This window comes from Oncorhynchus tshawytscha, linkage group LG06 (assembly GCF_018296145.1).
Source record: "Oncorhynchus tshawytscha isolate Ot180627B linkage group LG06, Otsh_v2.0, whole genome shotgun sequence".
Classification (NCBI taxonomy): Eukaryota; Metazoa; Chordata; class Actinopteri; order Salmoniformes; family Salmonidae; genus Oncorhynchus; species Oncorhynchus tshawytscha.
The window spans coordinates 23,565,914-23,590,972 of NC_056434.1; the positions used below are offsets into that span (position 1 = coordinate 23,565,914).

General features: G+C 43.9%; 1 protein-coding gene across 1 annotated transcript; it reads right to left on the bottom strand.

Moving 5' to 3' along the window:
• On the bottom strand, positions 1–23,334 carry LOC112252261 (SUMO-activating enzyme subunit 2). The gene is made up of 17 exons (XM_024423349.2): positions 23,079–23,334; positions 22,446–22,529; positions 21,742–21,812; positions 21,591–21,655; positions 21,358–21,458; positions 21,111–21,232; positions 16,709–16,776; positions 16,440–16,561; positions 16,210–16,309; positions 13,955–14,103; positions 13,721–13,814; positions 13,035–13,147; positions 12,610–12,765; positions 12,233–12,329; positions 1,428–1,533; positions 1,188–1,327; positions 1–965 (listed from the first exon to the last, which is right to left on the bottom strand). The coding sequence occupies exons 1-17, from the start codon at positions 23,217–23,219 to the stop codon at positions 760–762; spliced, it is 1,935 nt and encodes a 644-aa protein (XP_024279117.2). The 5' UTR covers positions 23,220–23,334; the 3' UTR covers positions 1–759.
• Between the last annotated feature and the right edge of the window lie 1,725 nt (positions 23,335–25,059).

The following is a 25,059-nucleotide window of genomic DNA, read 5'->3' on the forward strand; positions in this document are numbered from 1 at the left end:
TGTGGCAAAAACAGATCATTTATTGTCAAACCAAAACCAAGCAATGAAAGGGCTTCATAGCCCCCCCCCCCAAAAAGTACCACAAATAAGTTAGCAAAATGAAATTTGGTGGTGTGTCCAGTAAAAACAAGCCAAAGTACTGATGTCCCAAACAAATACTGTATACCAGTAATAATGTGTATGCTAAAGCTTAAAAAAATTGGGGTCATTAGATGTGTAAGTGTTTATTGTGTCGTTATCTATTTGGTCCAAAGGGAGGTTGAGGCCTGGATATGATGGCTCCAACTATAAACCACATGAAAGATTTATAAATAAAGTAACAAACTCCAGAACAATTTCTTTTTTAACCAGCTGTGACAAAGCAACTCACCCTGCAAGTGGTCAATGGTTAACAATTAAAGAAAATTCAGTCAACGCTTGACTCAAAGAAATGATTGGGTTTGATCACCTTTTTTTTTATACATTCCTTCAATGGAGGTGTACGTTTACTGGATGAAATACACTGAAAAAACATTTGCTATTAAATGTTTCTTTCAGTCTCCCTACAAACCATACCCTGACTTGTGACATGACAAATACATTATAAAAAATACAAAAAGCTAAAAGTATTTTATCCATCTGTGATGGACCAAAATAAAATAAAAACTGGCACACAACAGTTTTTGTACATTTATATTTACACATGTTTGGTAAGAGGAACAGCGTATGAAAACACAGAGTTTCATCCTTCTGAAGAGGGGAGGGGCCAGGAGAGACATACTAGTCTAGTGCAATGATGTCATCATCTTCCTCATCGGCAGCCAAAGGCTGATCCAGGCGTTGGCGCTTGGCTGAAGCCTCGCCTGTCTCAGCATCATGGAGCTTCCTCTTGTGGCCTCCTGACTCCATGCGTACATCCATAGTGCTGGAGGACGGCTCCTCCTCGTCTGAATCAACTATCAGAACATCGTCCTGCTCAGCAGGGGCTAAGAGGAGAAAGGAAATCAAGAGAAAGTCAGACGAGAGACGATCGACATGTACCATTTTAGAGTTTACGTTCAGCTACAAAATAAACATAGCTGCACATGATTCTCAGTACCATAAACAAAATGGTTTAAAAGGACAGGACCGGTGACTTCTGACCAGGATTTTGATTATTAGACAGTTTAAAACAGTCCATCTCTGTAGTCAATATCAGTTTTGCTCACCTTTGGAAGAGGTGGACGGTTCTGCAGAGTCTTTGTTGCCGTTGGCAACATTCTTGTCCTCTTGTGCACCGGGTGGGGTTGGGGCTTTGTCAGGGGCGTCACCCACCACCTCAAACTCCACATCCTTCTCCAAGTCCTCACTTTTCCAGAAAAGCGCAGAAATACATTTACGTTAAGGAAACAAATTTGCATTAGTCATGCAAATGCCTATACAGCACAGAGAAATACATTCTCTCTTACCAGTGAATCACGTTAACCAGGAGTGTGTAATCCTGCAGAAAGTCATCCACTTGCAGACGGCTACCATGTCGTATCCCAAAGTCAGACAGAAACTTGCTGTTGTTTGCTATAAGAAGAGAATGGTGCATGATCATAAATATGTATACCTGATAAGAGTATACCGTTGAGTACAATACAGGGTTTAGCGATATGATAGTATCATCTATCGACGATCATCGACAGCCATTGCCAATGGTGACAACATTGTGATGTGACAAACAACATTTTTGCCCAGGGGTCTCCAACCCTGTTTCTGGAGAGTTACCGTCCTGTAGGTTTTTACGCCAACCCTAATGCTTGGTTGATAACCTGTACCAGGTTAGTTACAACTGGGGTTGGAGAGAAAAGGACAGTGGCTCTCCAGGAACAGGGTTGGAGACCCCTGGTTTAGCGTATTTGAACTTGACTAGCGCCACGCAACAAATAACGGAGTCGGGCAGGGCAGCTCGGTGACATTGAATAATTTGTCTATTCCTATTTGCTATAATCTTGTTTTATGAAAGGCTTCTAGGCAGGGTAGCCTAGTGGTTAGAGCGTTGGACTAGTAACCGGAAGGTTGCAAGTTCAAACCCCCGAGCTGACAAGGTACAAATCTGTCGTTCTGCCCCTGAACAGGCAGTTAACCCACCGTTCCTAGGCCGTCATTGAAAATAAGAATTTGTTCTTAACTGACTTGCCTAGTTAAATAAAGGTAACATTTTTAAAAATAAAATAAAAGGCTGGCCTATTTCAATAAATATGTTCTACAGAACGCAAGAGGAATGTAGGCTAGACAGAGCAGAGTAGTACACCAAAGCAGCGTGAATTGGCCATTCAGAAAATATTGTCTCTCCCCCCTCTCGCTGCCGGATGCTTGGGCCTTATGGCCTAAACCAAAATTTATTTTTATACAGTGCCTTCAGAAAGTATTCATCCCGCATGACTTACTCCACATTGTTGTTTTTATTTGATTTATTTAACCTTCATTTAACCAGGTAGGCTAGTTAAGAACTGGTTCTCATTTACAACTTTGACCTGTCCAAAATAAAGCAAAGCAGTACGACACATAATAACAGAGTTACACATGGAGTAAACAAACATACAGTCAATAATACAATAGAGAAAGTCTATATACAGTGTGTGCAAATGAGGTAGGATAAGGGGGGGTAATAAATAGGCCATTGTAGCAAAATTAAACTGGGGTGATAGATGTGCAGAAGATCAGTGTGCAAGTAGCGGTACTGGGGTACAAAGGAGCTAAATAAATCAAATAAATAACAATATGGTGATGAGGTAGTTGGATGGGCTATTTACAGATTGGCTATGTACAGGTGCAGTGATCTGTGAGCTGCTCTGACAGCTGGTGCTTAAAGCTGGGAGATACGAGTCTCCAGCTTCAGTGATAATTTGCAGCTCGTTGCAGTCATTGGCAGCAGAGAACTGTAAGGAAAGGCGGCTGAAGGAGGAATTAGTTTTGCGGGTGACCAGTGAAATATACCTGTTGGAGCGCGTGATGTGGGTGGGTGCTGCTATGGTGACCAGCGAGCTGAGATAAGGCAGGGCTTTACCTAGCAACAACTTACAGATGACCTGGGGCCAGTGGGTTTGGCGAGGGATATAAAGTGAGGGCCAGCCAACGAGAGCATACAGGTCGCAGTGGTGGGTAGTATATGGGGCTTTGGTGACAAAACGTATGGTACTGTGATAGACTGCATCCAATTTGCTGAGTAGAGTGTTGGAGGCCATTTTGTAAATGACATCGCCGAAGTCAAGGATCGGTAGGATAGTCAGTTTTACGAGGTTATGTTTAGCAATATGAGTGAAGGATGCTTTGTTGCGAAATAGGAAGCAGATTCTAAATTTAATTTTGGATTGGAGATGCTTAATGTGAGTCTGGAAGGAGAGTTTACAGTCTAACCAGACACCTAGAATATGTGGACAACTACAAATACCTAAGTCAGAACCGTCCAGGGTAGTGATGCTGGACGGGTGGGTAGGTGTGGGCAGCGATCAGTTGAAGAGCATGCATTTAGTTTGCATTTAAGAGCAGTTGGAGGCCACGGAAGGAGAGTTGTATGGCATTGAAGCTCGTTTGGAGGTTACTTAACTCAGTGTCCAAAGAAGGGCCAGAAGTATACAGAATGGTGTCGTCTGCGTATAGATGGATCAGACAAATCACCAGCAGCAAGAGCGACATCATTGATGAATACAGAGGAAAGAGTCGGCCCAAGGATTGAACCCTGTGGCACCCCCATAGAGACTGCCAGAGGTCCGGACAACCTGCTCTCCAATTTGACACACTGAACTCGGTCAGGGAAGTAGTTGGTGAACCAGGCGAGGCAGTCATTTGATAAACCAAGGCTTTTGCGTCTGTCGATAAGAATGTGGTGATTGAGAGTCGAAAGCCTTGGACAGGTTGATGAATACAGCTGCACAGTACTGTCTTTAATAGATGGCGGTTATGTCGTTTAGGACCTTGAGCGTGGCTGAGGTGCACCCATGACCATCTCGGAAACCAGATTGTATAGCGGAGAAGGTACGGTGGGATTCGAAATGGTCGGTGATCTGTTTGTTTAACTTGGTTTTCAAAGACCTTAGAAAGACGGGGAGGATAGATATGTCTGTAGCAGTTTGGGTCTAGAGTGTCTCCCCCTTCCAATCTTTGGGGATCTCAGACGATTCGAGAGGTTGAACAAGCTAGTAATAGGGGTTGCAACAATTTCGGAAGAGAGGGTCCAGATTGTTGATTTGTAGGGGTCCAGATTTTACAGCTCTTTCAGAATCTCAGCCTTCTCTATTTGGGTGAAGGAGAAATGGGGGGGGCTAGGGCAAGTTGCAGTGAGGGGTGCAGGGCTGTTGACTGGGGTAGCCAGGTGGAAAGCATAGCCAGCCGTAGAAAAATGCTTATTGAAATTCTCTATCACAGATTTATCAGTGGTGACAGGGTTTCCTAGCCTCAGTGCAGTGGGCAGCTGGGAAGTGCTGCTCTTATTCTCCATGGACTTAGTGCTACAGGATGCACATTTCTGTTTGAAAAAGCTAGCCTTAACTTTCCTAACTGACTGTGTATGTTGGTTCCTGACTTAACTGAAAAGTTGCATATCGCGGGGGGTATTCAATGCAGTACGTATTACAGCCCAAATTCAAAATTGATTAAAAATAGGCTATGCTTTCATCGTTTCATGCATGCATGCATGCATGCATGCCTTTCTCCTGATCAAACAATGAATGCTGAATGCTAGCTGAGTTACATCAAAGTAGTTTGAATAGCCTACAAATGTAAGGTAGCCAGGGGACTAATGAGAGAACAATCATCATCAATAACCTATAGAAACATTGAATGACAAGTTTAAGCTTATTATGAAATAAATCCCTCCATGTGACTCTGAATGGCCAATAACCTAAACTCAGCAAAAAAAGAAACATCCTCTCACTGTCAACTGCGTTTATTTTCAGCAAACTTGTATGAACATAAGATTCAACAACTGAGACAAACTGAACAAGTTCCACAGACACGTGACTAACAGAAATTGAATAATGTGTACCTAAACAAAGGGGGAGGGTCAAAAGTAACAGTCGGTATCTGGTGTGGCCACCAGCTGCATTAAGTACTGCAGTGCATCTCCTCCTCATGGACTGCACCAGATTTGCCAGTTCTTGCTGAGATGTTACCCCACTCTTCCACCAAGGCACCTGCAAGTTCCCGAACATTTCTGGGGGGGGGAATGGTCCTAGCCCTCACACTCCAATCCAACAGGTCCCAGATGTGCTCAATGGGATAGAGAGCTGGGCTCTTTGCTGGCCATGGCAGAGCACTGACATTCCTGTCTTGCAGGAAATCACACACAGAATGAGCAGTATGGCTGGTGGCATTGTCATGCTGAAGGGTCATGTCATGATGAGCCTGCAGGAAGGGTACCACATGAGGGTGGAGGATGTCTTCCCTGTAACGCACAGCGTTGATTGCCTGCAATGACAACAAGCTCAGTCCGATGATGCTGCGACACACCGCCCCAGACCATGACAGACCCTCCACCTCCAAATCGATCCCGCTCCAGAGGACAGGCCTTGGTGTAACACGCATTCCTTCGACAATAAACGCAAATCCTACCAGCACCCCCAGTGAGACAAAACCGCGACTCGTCAGTCAAGAGCACTTTTTGCCAGTCCTGTCTGGTCCAGCGATGGTGGGTTTGTGCCCATAGGCAACGTTGTTGCCGGTGATGTCTGGTGAGGACCTGTCTTACAACAGGCCTACAAGCCCTCAGTCCAGCCTCCCTCAGCCTATTGCGGACAGTCTGAGAACTGATGGAGGGATTGTGCGTTCCTGGTGTAACTCAGGCAGTTGTTGTTGCCATCACACCTGCGGGACAGGTACAGGATGTTCGGATGTCCCGATCCGGTGCAGGTGTTGTTACGTGGTCTGCCACTGCTAGGACGATCAGCTGTCCGTTCAGTCTCCCTGTAGTGCTGTCTTCGGCATCTCACAGTACAGACGTTGCAATTTATTGCCCTGGCCACATATGCAGTCCTCATGCCTCCTTGCAGCATGCCTAAGGCACGTTCACACAGATGAGCAGGGACCCTGAGCATCTTTCTTTTGGTGTTTTTCAGAGTCAGTAGAAAGGCCTCTTCAGTGTCCTAAGTTTTCATAACTGAACTTAATTGCCTACCGTCTGTAAGCTGTTAGTGTCTTAATGACCGTTCCACAGGTGCATGTTCATTAATTGTTTATTGTTCACTGAACAAGCATGGGAACATTGTTTAAACCCTTTACTTTGAAGATCTGTGAATTTATTTGGATTTTTACGAATTATCTTTGGAAGACAGGGTCCTGAAAAAGTTGAGAACATTATCACTTTTATACAAACAGGTTACCAACATATTCAAATAATGATTGCCATATTTTAATATAAAAGGTTTTGATTTATTAATTCATACCATTTCATCCTTCAAAAAGATATAGTCCCGACACAAATCTAGGTTTGCTACCCAACCGGCTGGTCGTTCGTTCTATTGGTTCGGTTGCTAGAGACACGACCAAGTCATTCAGTCATCTTGTTCTGTATCTATGGACACGACTCAGTCGTTCGTTATAAATGTTCCATTGCCATACTGGCTGGCAATGTTCTTATCCGCATTTGCATTCGTTTAAGCTGTATTCCAGTGACATTTATTTGGATACATCCATAACAATGAGCTAATGAGGCACGATTTCGTCTGGCATAGAAAATGTGCTCACTCGTTAGGACACTGTTGTTCAGAGGACGCTACCTGACTGTCTCGCCCCGACACATTCATTACTATGGGAATGCTGAAGATGCTGAAATGCTGAAATGCTGAAATTCTATATTGAGACAATGTTGCAAATGTCAGTTAATACAAATCTCCTCTGTTGAAAACTAAAATGTTAGTCTAAAAGAAATGTGAGATAATGTCTAGATGCTTTTTATAGTAGAGATCAAGTTTATAAATTGTCTGGCTGGGCTGATGAGACAGTGGATTGTGCAGTCAGATGGAACAGAGTAAATAGGCATTTTAACGTCATAGATTTAGCCGGTGGGAACTTGTGGAATAGACACCGGCTGGGAATTCTGTTTTAACCAATCAGCATTCAGGATTAGACCATTGCCATATATAGATCTGTGCCATTCACTTTTTGCAGCATCAGCAGTCGAGAATAGATGCACTTGTTTTGAGATCAAAGCAAGAGCTTCTTGTAGGGACGTGTGTACATTTGTTCATATCCTTTGCTAGTTAGTGAGTTATTAGCCCAGTTATAGATAATTTGTAGTCAGCAATGGGGAGTGACTGATTCCAAAAAGAGCACAAATGTGTGCATTTCAAGACATCTTTGAAACGTCAGTCAGGTAAAGAGCTTTTTTTTGTCTTAAAAGGGGCAACGTATTTTGAGACAGGCTTGAATAAGCTAAGTGGCCAATAGGCAGAGGGTAGAATAATGTCTGATTCACTGTAATAATGGTATGGGAATAATGATGCATTTTATATTGTAAAGTGGTTTCTTGCATCAAACAACATGTTCAGTCACCTTGTCTGAAGGTCACGTGGATAAACAGTTTCTCAATTGTTTGAATTGAACCTTTGTTTTCCCGCGAATTGAATTTTGGAACATTTGTACGTAGCCTACAGCCATGAGCGCATTGTTGAGCTTATAATATGGACACTTTGGACACTGTTAACAACCCTCCAGACGAGCTTCAATGCCATACAACTCTCCTTCCGTGGCCTCCAATTGCTCTTAAATACAAGTAAAACTAAATGCATGCTCTTCAACCAATCGCTGCCTGCACCTGCCCGCCCGTCCAACATCACTACTCTGGACGGTTTTGACTTAGGTAGTTGTCCACATATTCTAGGTGTCTGGTTAGACTGTAAACTCTCCTTCCAGACTCACATCAAACATCTCCAATCCAAAGTTAAATCTAGAATTGGCTTCCTATTTCGCCAGAAAGCATCCTTCACTCATGCTGCCAAACATACCCTTGTAAAACTGACCATCCTACCGATCCTCGACTTCGGCGATGTCATTTACAAAATAGCCTCCAATACCCTACTCAATAAATTGGATGCAGTCTATCACAGTGCCATCCGTTTTGTCACCAAAGCCCCATATACTAACCACCACTGCGACCTGTACGCTCTCGTTGGCTGGCCGTCGCTTCATACTCGTCGCCAAACCCACTGGCTCCAGGCCATCTACAAGACCCTGCTAGGTAAAGTCCCCCCTTATCTCAGCTCGCTGGTCACCATAGCAGCACCCACCTGTAGCACACGCTCCAGCAGGTATCTCTCTCTGGTCACCCCCAAAACCAATTCTTCCTTTGGCCACCTCTCCTTCCAGTTCTCTGCTGCCAATGACTGGAACAAACTACAAAAAATCTCTGAAACTGGAAACACTTATCTCCCTCACTAGCTTAAAGCACCAGCTGTCAGAGCAGCTCACGGACTACTGCACCTGTACATAGCCCATCTATAATTTAGCACAACATAATTTTGCTCCTTTGCACCCCATTATTTCTCTCTACTTTGCACATTCCTCCACTGAAAATCTACCATTCCAATGTTCTACTTCGCCACCATGGCCTTTTTTTGCTTTTACCTCCCTTATCTCACCTCATTTGCTCACATTGTATGTAGACTTATTTTTCTACTGTATGTTTGTTTTACTCCATGTGTAACTCTGTTGTTAAATGTGTCGAACTGCTTTGCTTCATCTTGGCCAGGTCGCAGTTGTAAATGAGAACTTGTTCTCAACTTGCCTACCTGGTTAAATAAAGGTGAAATAAAAAAAATTACTTGATCAACATTTTAAGCTAAACGGTCTGATCTGTTGCACCGAACTCATTGCTTTTCGGATTTTGCTACTCCCGCAATAACATCAGCTAAATAAGTGTATGTGACCAATAAAAAAAAATAAAAAAACATGTGGTGGTTGTATTTTGAACCGTAGACATTGTTTATCGTCCCAGGGACAACGGGACACCCTTAATTTCAAGCCCCGGACGGAATTATTTTATAAACCAAAAAAGTATTTGGTTTTACTTGTAATGTTGCATTATTTTATAGGCTACGAAGGGTGGCCAACCATTTCAGGAGAGCCTTAAAGATGCAGAGTGTAGGCTTGACTATGCAAAGAAGCCAATAAGCAGAGTGTAGCTAGCCTACCTTTTTGTCTGATTCGAGGGTAAAACAAGATAGTAATGCATTTTATTTGTAAAGTGGCTAAAAATGTTAATGTCAAGGCCTGCAGTCACCAATTTGTAAAGTGGCTAAAAATGTTAATGTCAAGGCCTGCAGTCACCATGGGAACAGCATCCTCCTTTTTTTTACCTTACACTAGTACCCCAGGTCTGATTACGAATATAAGGGTAAAACAAGATAGTAATGCATTTTATTTGTAAAGTGGCTAAAAATGTTAATGTCAAGGCCAATGTCCAGTCACCAATTTGTAAAGTGGCTAAAAATGTTAATGCTCAAGGCCTGCAGTCACCATGGGAATTCTCCACGCATCGCGCCGACAGAAACAAACATCTCTCTGGTTTGACATGGTGTGATGAAGGGAATTCCTCACAATCAAATGTAGACCGCATTATCTACCAAGAGAATTCTCTTCGATTATAATCACAGCCGTATATATCCCCCAAGCAGACACATCGATGGCTCTGAACGAACTTTATTTAACTCTCTGCAAACTGGAAACGATTTATCCGGAGGCTGCATTCATTGTAGCTGGGGATTTTAACAAGGCTAATCTGAAAACAAGACTCCATTTTATCAGCATATTGACATCATCATTGCCACTGCCTGTTCGGAAAAGCTGACCACGACTCCATTTTGTTGATCCCTGCCTACAGACAGAAACTCCAGAAGGCACGCTGAGGTCTGGTCCGACTCAAGCTGACTCCACACTCCAAGACTGCTTCCATGCATCAAAGCTGGGACAGACAACAACAGAATAGACTGAAAAACAGCGAGTTCATTAGAACGTGCGTTGAAGATGTCGTTCCCATAGCAACGATTAAAACATTCCCTAACCAGAAACCGTGGATTGAGGGCAGCATTCGTGTGAAACTGAAGGCACGAACCACTGCTTTTAATCAGGGCAAGGTGTCTGGTAACATGACTGAATACAAACAGTGCAGCTATTCCCTCCGCAAGGCTATCAAACAAGCTAAGCGCCAGTACAGAGACAAAGTAGAATCTCAATTCAACGGCTCAGACACAAGAGGCATGTGGCAGGGTCTACAATCAATCACGGACTACAGGAAGAAACCCAGCCCAGTCACGGACCAGGATGTCTTGCTCCCAGGCAGACTAAATAACTTTTTTGCCCGCTTTGAGGACAATACAGTGCCACTGACACGGCCTGCAACGGAATCATGCGGTCTCTCCTTCACTGCAGCCGAAGTGAGTAAGACATTTAAACGTGTTAACCTCGCAAGGCTGCAGGCCCAGACGGCATCCCCAGCCGCGCCCTCAGAGCATGCGCAGACCAGCTGGCCGGTGTGTTTACGGACATATTTTGCTTCAAGAGGGCCACCATTGTTCCTGTTCCCAAGAAAGCTAAGGTAACTGAGCTAAACGACCACCGCCCATTAGCACTCACATCCGTCATCATGAAAAGTGACATTTGACCCACTCCAATTTGCTTACCGCCCAAATAGGTCCACAGACGATCATCTCAACCACTATCTGACAAAAACTACAGCTCGGCATTCAACACCATAGTACCTCCAAGCTCGTCATCAAGCTCGAGACCCTGGGTCTCGACCCCGCCCCTGTGCAACTGGGTACTGGACTTCCTGGACGGGCCGCCCCCAGGTGGTGAGGGTAGGCAACAACATCTCCTAACTGGGGCCCCACAAGGTCAGCCCCTCCCTGTACTCCCTGTTCACCCACCTGCCATGCATCTCCAACTCAATCATCAAGTTTGCACAACAGTGGTAGGCTTGATTAACGAGACGGCCTACAGGGAGGAGGTGACGGAGTGTGGTGTCAGGAAAATAACCTCACACTCAACGTCAACAAAACTAAGGAGATGATTGTGTGCTCAGGAAACAGCAGAGGGAACACCCCCATCCACGCCCGATTAATCCACACAGCATGTCTGAGGAAGGCCAGCAGCGCCTCTTCAACCTCAGATGGAACTGCACGCCCCAACTCAATCATCAAGTCACGACACAACAGTGGTAGGCTTGATTGAGGGCCCTCGGAGTGTGGTGTCACCTCACACTCAACGTCAACAAAACTAAGGAGATGATTGTGGACTTCAGGAAACAGCAGAGGGAACACCCCCATCCACAGTGGAGAGGGTAGCAAGTTAAGTTCCTCGGCATACACATCACAGACAAACTGAATTGGTCCACTCACACAGACAGCATCGTGAGGAAGGCGCAGCAGCGCCTCTTCATTCGGCTTGTCACCAAAAGCACTCACAAACTTCTACAGATGCACAATCGAGAGCATCCTGGCGGGCTGTATCACCGCCTGGTATGGCAACTGCACCGCCCTCAACCGTAAGGCTCTCCAGAGGGTAGTGAGGTCTGCACAACGCATCACCGGGGGCAAACTACCTGCCCTCCAGGACACCTACACCACCCGATGCTACAGGAAGGCCATAAAGATCATCAAGGACATCAACCACCCGAGCCACTGCCTGTTCACCCCGCTGTCATCCAGAAGGCGAGGTCAGTACAGGTGCATCAAAGCTGGGACCGAGAGACTGAAAAACAGCTTCTATCTCAAGGCCATCAGACTGTTAAACAGCCACCACTAACATTGAGTGGCTACTGCCAACACACTGTCAATGACACTGACTCTACTCCAGCCACTTTAATCACGGGAATTGATGGGAAATTATGTAAATATATCACTAGCCACTTTAAACAATGGGAATCTCATATGCATACGTACTGTACTCTATATCATCGACTGCATCCTTATGTAATACATGTATCACTAGCCACTTTAACTATGCCACTTGGTTTACATACTTATCTCATATGTATATACTGTGATATCATCTACTGTATCTTATGCTGCTCTGTACCATCACTCATTCATATATCCTTATGTACATATTCTTTATCCCCTTACACTGTGTATAAGACAGTACTGCATTGTCGGAACTAGAAGCACAAGCATTTCGCTACACTCGCATTAACATCTGCTAACCATGTGTATGTGACAAATAAAATTTGATTTGATTTGATTTGATACTGGTCTCCTTGGGAACAGTCTGATATTATTCTGTGATTGTCTTATACCTTCAGTTTCACCCTCCTCAGAGGAGATGAGGATTGTCCCTTTCCCATCCTCGATCTGCACATCTGGCGCCACCATCCCAAACTTCTCCTTTAATATCTAACAAAGAAACAAGAATCTTTAGCGGAACACATAGATATGCTGATCACTTTTCACTGTGTTGTGGTGGTTGCAACAAACAAGCACACCAGATTGGTCTTGTATAGATCAACATGCAACTCTCTAAGCAGTCAATATCCATCTGGCTTCATCTCTGCCTCTATGGTCAAAAATGTCTTCATCACTTGCCAACAACGTCCATACCAGTCTGTGTGTTTGTCTTTATCAGTCTGATGGCAAGCATGGTCACATGCATACAGGAGCCAGAGGCATACATTACCTTGTCTTGAAGGGCCAGGACAAGAGTTTTGTGCACATTTAGTTTGACTGTAACCTCTGGCTTGCTGGCGCACACATAACAGTTGGCACTGGGTGGGTCCAAAGCACATGGAACAAGCAGCTTTTTCCTGGGGTTAGGCTGCTTGTTCAGGAAGATCTAAGAAGACCATACAGGAAGGAACATTGGAAAATGTTTCAGAGGACAGTAGGCATACACCAAACACTCATAATCTATTAAATTATTTACAACCATTATGGCTACAATTAGCGAATGAAATGCTGGGCCAAGTAAGTGATATGCTGAATTTTGAAAATAGTGCCCCATTCATACTGTCAAAGCTTCCCTGAATGTGCAGACTAGGGGCAGATGATCAAAGGTAGAGTACCACCCTCTAAGAATAGAAGGGATCACTCCCGATTTCTCACCGTGCGACACTGCTCCACATCTCCAGACAGGATCTTCAGAGCCTCCAGCACAATGAGGCCAGCAATGACTGCATTGGTTGTGGCAATTGCTGGGATGATGTTTCCTGCCATGGCTGCAAGGAACAATTTACAAAATCAAAACACCTTAATAGGTATCAGACTTAGAAACATTTAAATGCCCAGTGCAGTCAAAAACATGATTTATATACATTTCCACAATATGAAGGTGGAATAATACTGTGAAATTATGAAAACGATCATGCTCTTTTTAGTGTAAGAGCTGTTTGAAAAGACTGCCTACAATTTCTGCCTGTTTTGGTGGGATGGAGTTTTGGCGTGCCTTGTGACATCAAGTGGTACATTAGTTAACAGACCAATAACAAAGAGTTCCAAACCTCTCAGCCAATAACATATAGTTTTCAGTTTCCCCCTGCCCACTCAGACCACTCCCAAACAGTCCTAGCCATATTCTTGCTTGAGAAATTGACCATTTTAATTAAAAACAAACAATCACAGTAAGGTACTTAATTGTTCTTAATTGTTAAGCAGAAATTATTTATCGAGAAAAAACAGCAGCATTGGAACTTTAAAGCAAGAAAGTAAAATCAATTGTATGAATCTGTATCAATAATAAATTGTCACAATAAGAACTTAACAGCTTGACATCTTTCACCCAAAATACCCACACTTGATGTCAAAACGGCTCTTCATGTTCATGCTAAAGATATGCATGCGCAAGTTGGCGGCTGCTGTCACAAAGTCCATCGCTGGAGGGTCATCCTAGCAAAAGGAGGAAAATGTTACTCAAATGCAATGCCAAAAGAGCATAATCTTCCCAAGTCTATTTTCTATCTCCACCAAAATATTTTGTTCCAGTGGGGCAGTGTTGATTCTGCAATGTCCAATCCTTAGGTCCTCACCTTGTCCCACACAAGTTCTGCTCCATCCCCTTTGTCAGCCAGCATGGAGCGCAGGGTTTCCACGCTGCGGGAGAAGAGCTGGGAGTAACCTGCCACACCCAACACCTGTTGGTCCTTCAGTCCCGTCCCAGTCACCTCCTGGGGACACGCTATCGCACAACCAGAAAGAGAGAGAGACAATGACAAAACTAAACTACCACAACAAAATCTTCTCAATCAAATTGGTCCACTGCACTCTCCAGAAGCTTGGAGCAATATAATATATACTGAACAAAAATATAAACTCAACCATTTCAAAGATTTTACTGAGTTACAGTTCATATAAGGAAATCAGTCATTTGAAATAAATAAATTAGGCCCTAATCTATGGATTTCACATGACTGGGGATACAGACATGCATTTGTGGTCAGATACCTGTTAGAAACTTTTTTTTTAATGTAGGGGCGTCGATCAGAAAACCAGTCAGTATCTAGTGTGACCCCCATTTGCCTCATACAGTTCGACATCTCCTTCACAGAGTTGATCAAGCTGTTGATTGTGGCCTCCTCTTCAATGGGTGTGCTTAGTTGCTGGATATTGGCGGGAACTGGAAAACGCTGTCGTACACGTCAATCCAGAGTAGAATTCGACCGATTAATCGGCATGGCCGATTCCAAGTTTTCATAACAATCGGTAATCCGCATTTTTGGATGCGGATTATGGCCGATTACATTGCATTCCACGAGGAAACTGCGTGGCAGGCCGTAACGCGAGTGCAGCAAGGAGCCAATGTAAGCTGCTAGCATTAAACTTATCGTATAAAAAAACAATCAATCTTAACATAATCACTAGTTAACTACACATGGTTGATGATATTACAAGGCTAACTAGCTTGTCCTGCGTTGCATATAATCAATGCGGTGCCTGTTAATTTATCATCGAATCACAGCCTACTTCACCAAACGGGTGATGATTTAACAAAAGCGCATTCATGAAAAAAGCACAATCGTTGCACGAATATACCTAACCATAAAAATCAATGCCTTTCTTAAAATCAATACACAAGTATATATATTTTTTAAACCTGCATATTTAGTTAAAAGAAATTCATGTTTGCAGGCAATATTAAGTAGGGAAATTGTGTCACTTCTCTTGCGTTCATTCAGAGTCAGGTTAAATGCAACAGTTTGGGCCGTCTGGCTCGTTGCGAACTGTGAACTAATTTGCCAGAGTATTACATAATTATGACATAACATTGAAGGTTGTGCAATGTAACAGCAATATTTAGACTTAGGGTTGCTGCCCGTTTCATAAAATACGGAACGGTTCCGTATTTCATTGAGAGAATAAACGTTTTGTTTACGAAATTATAGTTTCCAGATTTGACCACAATGACCAACGGCTCGTATTTCTGTGTTTATTATATTAAAATTAAGTCTATGATTTGATAGAGCAGTCTGACTGAGCGGTGGTAGGCGGCAGCAGGCTCGTAAGCATTCATTCAAACTTTAATGCATTTGTCAGCAGCTCTTAGCAATGCTTGCATCACAGCGCTGTTAATGACTTCAAGCCGGTCAACTCCTGAGATTAGGCTGGAAATACTAGTGTCTATTAGAACATCCAATAGTCAAAGGTATATGAAATACAAATGGTATAGCGAGAAATAGTCTTATAATTCCTATAATAACTACAACTGGGAATATTGAACCACCAGCTTTCATATGTTCTCATGTTCTGAGCAAGGAACTTAAACGTTAGCTTTTTTACATGGCACGTAGAGCACTCGTAACATCTGCAAATCGCTCTCCCACACGACGCCATGCACGTGGTCTGCAGTTGTGAGGCCAGTTGGACGTACTGCCAAATTATCTAAAACGACGTTGGAGACGGCTTATGGTATAGAAATGAACATTAAAATCTCTGGCAACAGAGCTGGTAGGCATTCCTTCAGTCAGTATGCTGATTGCATAATCCCTTAACTTGAGACTTCTGTGGCATTTGTGACAAAACTGCACATTTTAGAGAGGCCTTTTATTGTTCCTAGCACACGGTGTACTTGTGTAATGATCATGCTGTTTAATCAGCTTCTTGATATGCCACACCTGTCAGGTGGATGGGTTATCTTGGCAAAGGAGAAATTCTCACTAACAGATTTAAACAAATTTGTGCACAAAATATGAGAGAAATAAGCTTTAATTTTATTTCTGCTCATGAAACCAACATAATACACAATGCGTTTATATTTTTTGTTCAGTGTAGGATGCTAATATCTTACCAAGTTTCTGAATCTCAAGCCAATCCAGAGGGAGTGGCGCTTTCCTCTTCTTCCACAGCTTATCCATGGTCAGGAGGTACTGGATGTCATCTTTGAAAAGCTGGAGGACCACACAAAGCAAATGGCTATTAGCCAAAGTCAAGGGGCTAATAAGCTTGTTGACAACAAGACAAGGGGACACTTTCACTTAAGCAGTCCTTTAGTGAATGCTTGTTCACACTAAAGCCTACCTTGTTGAAGAGTTTGACTGCGTCGTAGCCTGTGGATCGTGCCCAGTCCTTGGTGGACACCCGTTTGATGTCTCCATCCTGATCAGATGCTGTGGCTCGGGCTTCAGTGTCTGCAGGGTTCCCTGAGAAAAGGAGACAAGAGACCTCAATGAAAACCAGTGTACACAGCAGCCTTTTACTGCATACGTGTCAGTGCATCTCACCCCTCTGGTCTATGGAGGGCAGGGAGGTGGCAGTATTAGAATTCTCTAGTGTTGCGCTCTACTCACATGAAAGCTCTGGGTCAGCGGTGTCAGGGGACACCTCCTGATCTGCATCCTCCTCTCCAAAGAGCTGGCTGAGGCGGAGATTAAAATAAAACCGGATTGTCATTATCATGGACTTAATCTCAACCACCCAGCAATAAAACATATCTCTGCAAGCAACACCAACACTCACTTAGGATGAAGATAACAATCACAACCTATTCCTCATTGGTTTACAACTAGTGAGATACATAAAAGTTATCTTCCAAGATGGCGCAGCAGTAACACGCGTTTGTTTTTTGGCCCATGTAAATATTCAATATTTTTCTGGGGGTTTGTGTACAATTCAAATCTCTTTTTCCCCATTTCGAATTAAATATATTTTCATGCAACCCGCCTCACACAAGGTGGTACGGATCTGCTATTTTTTAGACCTTATAACTAGAACCTCCATCAGCAGCTAGCCAGCTAATTAGCTACTAGCCATTTAGTCATTGTTAGCCACTGCTAGCGGTCTTAACCTTTAGCTCGGACTCCAGACGCTTTAGCCCGGATAATACCTGCCAGTCTGCACAGCGCAATATCAGCCCTGAGCATATCGGACTGCTTTTTCCCCCACTACATCCCCGGATTCCTGACGCAAGCTCTGGACCATTACACCGGATCTTCGCAGCTAGCTAGTTGCTACCGAGTGGCTAACGCCCTTGTCCAGAAGCATGCACCAGTTAGCCTCGAGCTAGGCCCATCTCCCGGCTAGCAAACGAAGTACACCAACCACAATACCTCTCTTGCCAATTGGCCTGGACCCTTTGTCGACATGGAGCCCCGCCGATCCATCACGACTGGTCTGCTGATGTAATTCGGCCCCTGCGCTCTCAACCCGGCCCCTGCGCTCGCCATTTACCCGTTGTTATTGTCCTAGCTGTTTACCCATTGTTGTCTCACCCTTTGTTGTCTTAGCTATCCCAATCAACACCTGTGATTGCTTTATGCCTTTCTCTTAATGTCAATATGCCTTGTATACTGTTGTTTAGGGCAGCTCTCATCGTTTTATTTTATTGCAGAGCCCCTAGTCCTGCTCAACATGCCCTCGGATAGCCCCCTTGTCCCACCCCCCACACGTGGAGACCACACCTAGCCTAACTGGCACCTCCAGAGATGCAACCTCCCTCATCCCCACTGTACTCGCACCCTACCATACCCTTGTCTGTACACTATGCCCTGAATCTATCCTACCATGCCCAGAAATCCGCTCCTTTTATTCTCTGTCCCCAAAGCACTAGATGACCAGTTCTTATAGCCTTTAGCCGTACCCTCATCCTACTCCTCCTCTGGTGATGTAGAGGTTAACCAAGGCCCTGTGTGTCCCCAGGCACTCTCATTTGCTGACTTCTGCAACAGTAAAAGCCTTGGGTTCATGCATGTTAACATCAGAAGCCTCTTCCCTAAGTTTGCTTTATTCACTGCTTTAGCAGACGTCGCCAACCCGGATGTCCTAGCCGTGTCTGAAACTTGGCTTAGGAAGGCCACCAAAAATTCAGAAATTTCCATCCCCAATTACAACATTTTCCGTCAAGACAGAACTGCTAAAGTGGGCGGAATTGCAATCTACTGTAGAGATAGCCTGCATAGTTCGGTCATACTATCCAGGTCTATGCCCAAACAGTTTGAGCTTCTACTTTTAAAGATCCATCTCTCCAGAAATAAGTGCCTCACTGTTGCCGCTTGTTATAGACCCCCCCTCAGCTCCCAGCTGTGCCCTGGACACCATATGTGATTGATTGCACCCCATCTATCGTCAGTGTTCGTACTGCTGGGTGACCTAAATTGGGATATGCTTAACACCCCAGCCATCCTACAATCTAAGCTAGATGCCCTCAATCTCACACAAATTATCAAGGAACCTACCAGGTACAACCCCAAATCCGTAAACATGGGCACCCTCATAGATATCATCCTGACCAACTTGCCTTCTAAATACACCTCTGCTGTCTTCAACCAGGATCTCAGCGATCACTGCCTGCGTCCGTTATGGGTCCGCGGTCAAACGACCACTCCTTATCACTGTCAAATGCTCACTAAAACACTACTGCGAGCAGGCCTTTCTAATCGACCTGGCCCAGGTATCCCGGAAGGATAATGACCTCGTGCCGTCAGTAGAGGATGCCTGGTTGTTCTTTAAAAAGTGCTTTCCTCACCATCTTAAATAAGCATGCCCCTTTCAAAAGATGTTGAACTAAGAACAGATATAGCCCTTGGTTCACTCCAGGCTTGACTGCCCTTGACCAGCACAAAAACACCCTGTGGCGTACTGCAGTAGCTTCAAATAGTCCCTGCGATATGCAACTTTTCAGGGAAGTCAGGAACCAATAAACACAGTCAGTTAGGAAAGCAAACAGAACTTTGCATCCTGCAGCACTAAGTCCAAACAGTTTTGGGGCACTGTAAAGTCCATGGGGAATAAGAGTACCTCCTCCCAGCTGCCCACTGCACTGAGACTAGGAAACACTGTCACCACTGATAAATGCACAATAATTGAGAATAACATTAAGCATTCCTCTATGGCTGGCCATGCTTTCCACCTGGCTACCCCAACCCGGCCAACAGCTCTGCACTCTCCGCAGCAACCCCCCTTCTCCTTCACCCAAATTCAGACAGCTGATGTTCTGAAAGAGCTGCAAAATCTGGATCCCAACAAATCAGCTGGGCTAGACAATGTGGACCCTCTCTTCCTAAAATTATCTGCCACCATTGTTGCAACCCCTATTACTAGTCCGTTCAACAACTCTTTCGTATCGTCTGAGATTCCTAAAGATTGGAAAGCGGCCGCAGTCATCCCCTCTTCAAAGGGGAAGACACTCCAGACCCAAACTGTTACATACCCCCTATATCCATCCTGCCCTGCCTTTCTGAAGTCTTCGAAAGCCAAGTGAACAAACAGATCACCGACCATTTCAAATCCCACCGTACCTTCTCCTTCTTCTCTATGCAATCTGGTTTCCGAGCTGGTCACGGGTGCACCTCAGCCACGCTCAAGGTCCTAAACGATGTCATAACCGACATCGATAAAAGACAGTACTGTGCAGCCGTGTTCATCGACCTGGCCAATGCTTTCGACTCTGTCAATCACCACATTCTTATCGGCAGGCTCAACAGCCCTGGTTTCTCTAATGACTGCCTCGCCTGGTTCACAAACTACTTCTCAGATACAGTTCAGTGTGTCAAATCGGAGGGCCTGTTGTACAGACCTCTGGCAGTCTATGGGGGTTCTTCTTTGGACACCATTTAACAAACCTCTAAACAAGCTTCAATTCCATACAACACTCCTTCCGTGGCCTCCAACTGCTCTTAAATGCTAGTAAAATGAAAGGCATGCTCTTCAACCAATCGCTGGCCGCACCCGCTCACCCAGCATCACTACTCTAGACGGTTCTGACTTAGAATATGTGGACAACTGTAAATACCTGGGTGTCTGGCTAGACTGTAAACTCTCCTTCCAGACTCATATCAAGCATCTCCAATCCAAAATGAAATCTAGAATCGGCTTCCTATTTCGAACAAAGCCTCCTTCACTCATGCTGCCAAACATATCCTCACAAAACTGACTATCCTACCGATCCTCGACGATGTCATTTAGAAATTAGCCTCCAACACTCTACTCAGCAAATTGGATGCAGTCTATCACAGTGCCATCCGTTTTGTCACCAAAGCCCCATATACTACCCACCACTGCGACCTGTATGCTCTCATCGGCTGGCCGTCACTACATATTCGTTGCCAAACCCACTGGCTCCAGGTCACCTATAAGTCTTTGCTAGGTAAAGTTCCACCTTATCTCAGCTCACTGGTCACCATAGCAACACCCACCCGTAGCACGTGCTCCAGCAGGTATATTTCACTGGTCATCCCCAAAGCCAACACCTCTTTGGCCGCCTTTCCTTCCCGTTCTCTGCTGCCAATGACTGGAATTAATTGCAAAAATCACTGAAGCTGGAGATTCTTATCTTACTCACTAACTGGAACGTCAGCTGTCAGAGCAGCTTACCGATCGCTGCAGCTGTACACAGCCCATCCAACCAACTACCTACCTCATCCCCATATCTGCTCTTTTGCACACCAGTATTTCTACTTGCAAATCCTCATCTGCACATATATCACTCCAGTGTAAATTGCTAAATTGTAATTACTTTGCCACTATTGGCCTATTTATTGCCTTACCTCATTTGCAGATACTGTATACAGAATTGTATATTGTGTTATTGACTGTACATTTGTTTATTCAATGTGTAACTCTGTCGCACTGCTTTGCTTTATCGTGGCCAGGTCGCAGTTGTAAATGAGAACTTGTTCTCAACTGGCCTACCTGCTTAAATAAAGGTGATATAAATAAGAAATACATTTAAAAAAGCACTTCAACAACACTTACTTGAACAGGTACTTGGCCCACACAATGCAGTGTATAGGCTCAGAGGGGGTGTTGCGAATGGTACAACCAGGGAAGGTTTTCTGTGTGGGTTTGGGCTGGCACTCATAACACTCAGTAAGACCCTATAGTGTGGGAAATCAAGGAGAGAGAGGTGATTATTTCACTCTGTATCTAATGAATTTTTACTGCACTGAACATGACCATGCATCTAATTGGCATCCACAGGTTGTTTTCATCCGTGTCTTACCTTCTTAATAACGGTCACCTGCCCAAGGTAGCCAGCTGTGCCACTCTCAATAAGGGGAATGTCAGCTGCAAGACACATCCTGTTCACATGGTTACGAGCCGCTGCAAGGAAGAAGAGAGTCAGCTGGCGCTAAGACCAGGACCACACCAGGGAAAAGATACCAAATGTACTCTACAGACAGACTAGGGGTAGGGAAAGAGGGTGTAATTAGGGGGAAGTAGATATTACTATACCTCGATTGTCCAAAGCATTCATGACAAGCATGAAGTTCCTGAAGAATTCCACATTGTACTCTGGGCTGTGAAGGACAAACATACCAAACATTAAACAGGATCAAGGACTTTAAGTTCTCACACCGGCAACTCACAACACTAGTTGACTTACTTCATGATGCTGTCATGATAGGCTGTAATGTTGGCAGTGGGACAGAATTGCAGCACACTCTCTTTTGCCACCTGCAAGACAGATAGCCGTAAGTTCACAAATAGTGTATGCTGTACACAATCTAAATACTGAGTGTACAAAACATTAGGAACATCTACTCTTTCCAAGTGAAAGCTATGATCCCTTATTGATGTCACTTGTTTAATCCACTTCAAATCAGTGTAGATGAAGAGGAAGAGACAGGTGAATGAAGGATCTTTAAGCTTTGAGACATGAATTGTGTATGTGTGCCATTCAGAGAGTGAATGGGCAAGAAAAAATATTTAAGAGCCTTTGAATTGGCTATGGTTGTAGGTGACAGGCGCACCTGTTTGAGTGTGTCAAGAACTGCAACGCTGCCAGGTTTTTCACACAACAGTTTCCAGTGTATATCAAGAATGGTCCACAATCCAAATGACATCCAGCCAACTTGACACAACTGTGGAAAGCATTGGAGTCAACAAGGTCCTGCATCCCTGTGGAACGCTTGACACCTTGTAAAGTCCATGCCATGACGAATTGAGGCTGAACAGCCACAGGGCAAAAGGGGGTGCAACTTAATATTAGGAAGGTGTTCCTAATGTTTTGTAAACTCAGTGTATTTTTGAATGCAAGACCAAGTGATCTCATGTTTGTGAAACAACAACAAAGCATCTGTCCCCTACCTGCGCCTTGGACTTCCCCACATGTTTTTTCTGGAACAGGAACTGTCTGTTCAGGTTGCTCACATCAATAATGTCCAGATCAATCTATAAAAGAGACACAGCAAATTCAAGTTAAAACACAATTACTGATACAAAAAATGCAATTAATAAGATCAAGACAGGTTCACAAAAAAGTTGGACGTGGTATGAAAGACTTTGCTACAAACTGTATAACGTTAGCTACCTACCTACCGTACGTTATTATATATCTAGCTAGCTGCATTGTAGTTTACATTGCTTATCACAAATCACCAGCATTGCTAGCAGCTAGCTAATTAGCCTTCAATCATACCGGTATGGACAGCTTAGCATTGTCTAGCTAACGTTAGCAGACCACAAAGAGGTCGGGACAACATGGCGCGCAATTGAAATTCTGGACGAAGTGACCTAAATGTTGTGTTTTTATATACATGCATGTAACTAGCTAGCTATATAACTACATTGCTAACTCCACCACTTACATATAGCCAGGCTCATGTGAAAATGTTCTAATATATACACTTATTTCAGACTAGCTAGCATGCCAGGCCTTTCACACTTCAGCCTGTAGGCTGCACAAAGACCCAGCAAATGTCCGCCCCCTGCACGACTTACCACTTCTATATTTTTGAAGCCGGTGAGTACAAGATTTTTCAAGAGCTCGCAACCAATTCCTCCAGCTCCGACCACCAGCACCCGGCAAGCGGATAAGGAATCTGCGAGCTCTTTTCGGAGAGACCCCACTAGTTGTACCATTGTTGATCAGAAAAATACAGAAACTGCAGTAGACCAGAAGAGAGAGGAGCTAGCTATGTGGCTAGCAGCAGGCACCACCTCCTCACTCGGATAAGGGGGCCCTTCGATATGAGCGCACAAAGACTGATCAAACACTCTGCCTATAGTGCCGCCTTCTGGAGAGGCGGGGTTTAGGCTTTTGAGTTGAGTTCGTTGAGTTTCCTTCTCTGACAGTACAGTGCTGAACTGCACACCAAAACCATGACCAAAATAGGCTTTGTTTCTGCCTTTCTCACGATGTGGGTGGGAAAATATTGTGGGATACCAGTTTTGATGATATAGCTAGTTCAAGATAGTGCAGTGGCAAATTAATTCCATTCAGATTGGCAAAAACATCCAGTCAAGCAAGCTAAAACAAGTAGTCATGATGAAAATGATTGAGAGCCAGAGTATCACTGACATAAAACTAGTTTATTGCTTCGAGTGGTGGTAAACATATATATTAAAGTCCACTTTTGCACTAACTCTCTTGCACTGACTATGCACACCCACTAGACTCTACCCACATACTCACACTGACGCCCCAACACACACACACACTCACACACACAATTCACACTCACCATATATGCCACTGCTACTGTCTATTATCTACCCTGTTGCCTAGTCACTTTCATTGAATCAGATGGTTCATTCATCACAAAGCCCACTGATATTGCAAACTACTTTATTGACTTTTTCATTGGCAAGATAAGCAAACTTAGGGATGACATGCCAGCAACAAATGCTGACACTACACATCCAAGTATATCGGACCAAATTATGAAAGACAAGAATTGTACTTTTGAATTCTGTAAAGTCAGTGTGGAAGAGGTGAAAAAAGTATTGTTGTCTATCAACAATGACAAGCCACTGGGGTCTAACAATCTGGATGGAAAATTACTGAGGATAATAGCATACGATATTGTCACTCCTATTTGCCACATCTTCAATTTAAGCCTACTTGAGAGAGTGTGCCCTCAAGCCTGGAAGGAAGCTAAAGTCATTCCACTAACCAGGAGTAGTAAAGCAACCCTTTACTGGCTCAAATAGCTGACCAATCAGCCTGTTACAAACCCTTAGTAAACTTCTGGGGGAAAAAATTGTTTGACCAGATACAATGCTATTTCACAGTAAACAAATTGACAACAGACTTTCAGCATGCTTATAGGGATGGACACTCAACAAGCACAACACTTATACAAATGACTGATGATTGGCTGAGAGAAATTTATGATAAAATGCTTGTGGGGGCTGTCATGTTAGACTTCAGTACAGCTTTTGACATTATCGATCATAGTCTGCTGCTGGAAAAACTTATGTGTTATGGCTTTACACCTCCTGCTATAATGTGGATAAAGATTTACCTGTCTAACAGAACACAGAGGGTGTTCTTTAATGGAAGCCTCTCAAATATAATCCAGTTAGAATCAGTAATTCGCCAGGGTAGCTGTTCAGGCCCCTTGATTTTTTCAATTTTTACTAACTACATGCCACTGACTTTGAGTAAAGCCAGAGTGTCTATGTATGTGGATGACTCAACACTATACACGTCAGCTACTACAGCGACTGAAATGACTGCAACACTCAACAAAGAGCTGCAGTTAATTTCAGAGTGGGTGGCAAGGAATAAGTTAGCCCTAAATATTTCCAAAACTTAAAGCATTGTATTTGGAACAAAACACTCACTAAACCCTAAACCTCAACTAAAGCTTGTAATAAATAATGTGGAAATTGAGCAAGTTGACATGACTAAACTGCTTGGAGTAACCCTAGATTGTAAACTGTCATGGTCAAAACATATTGATGCAGTAGTAGCTAA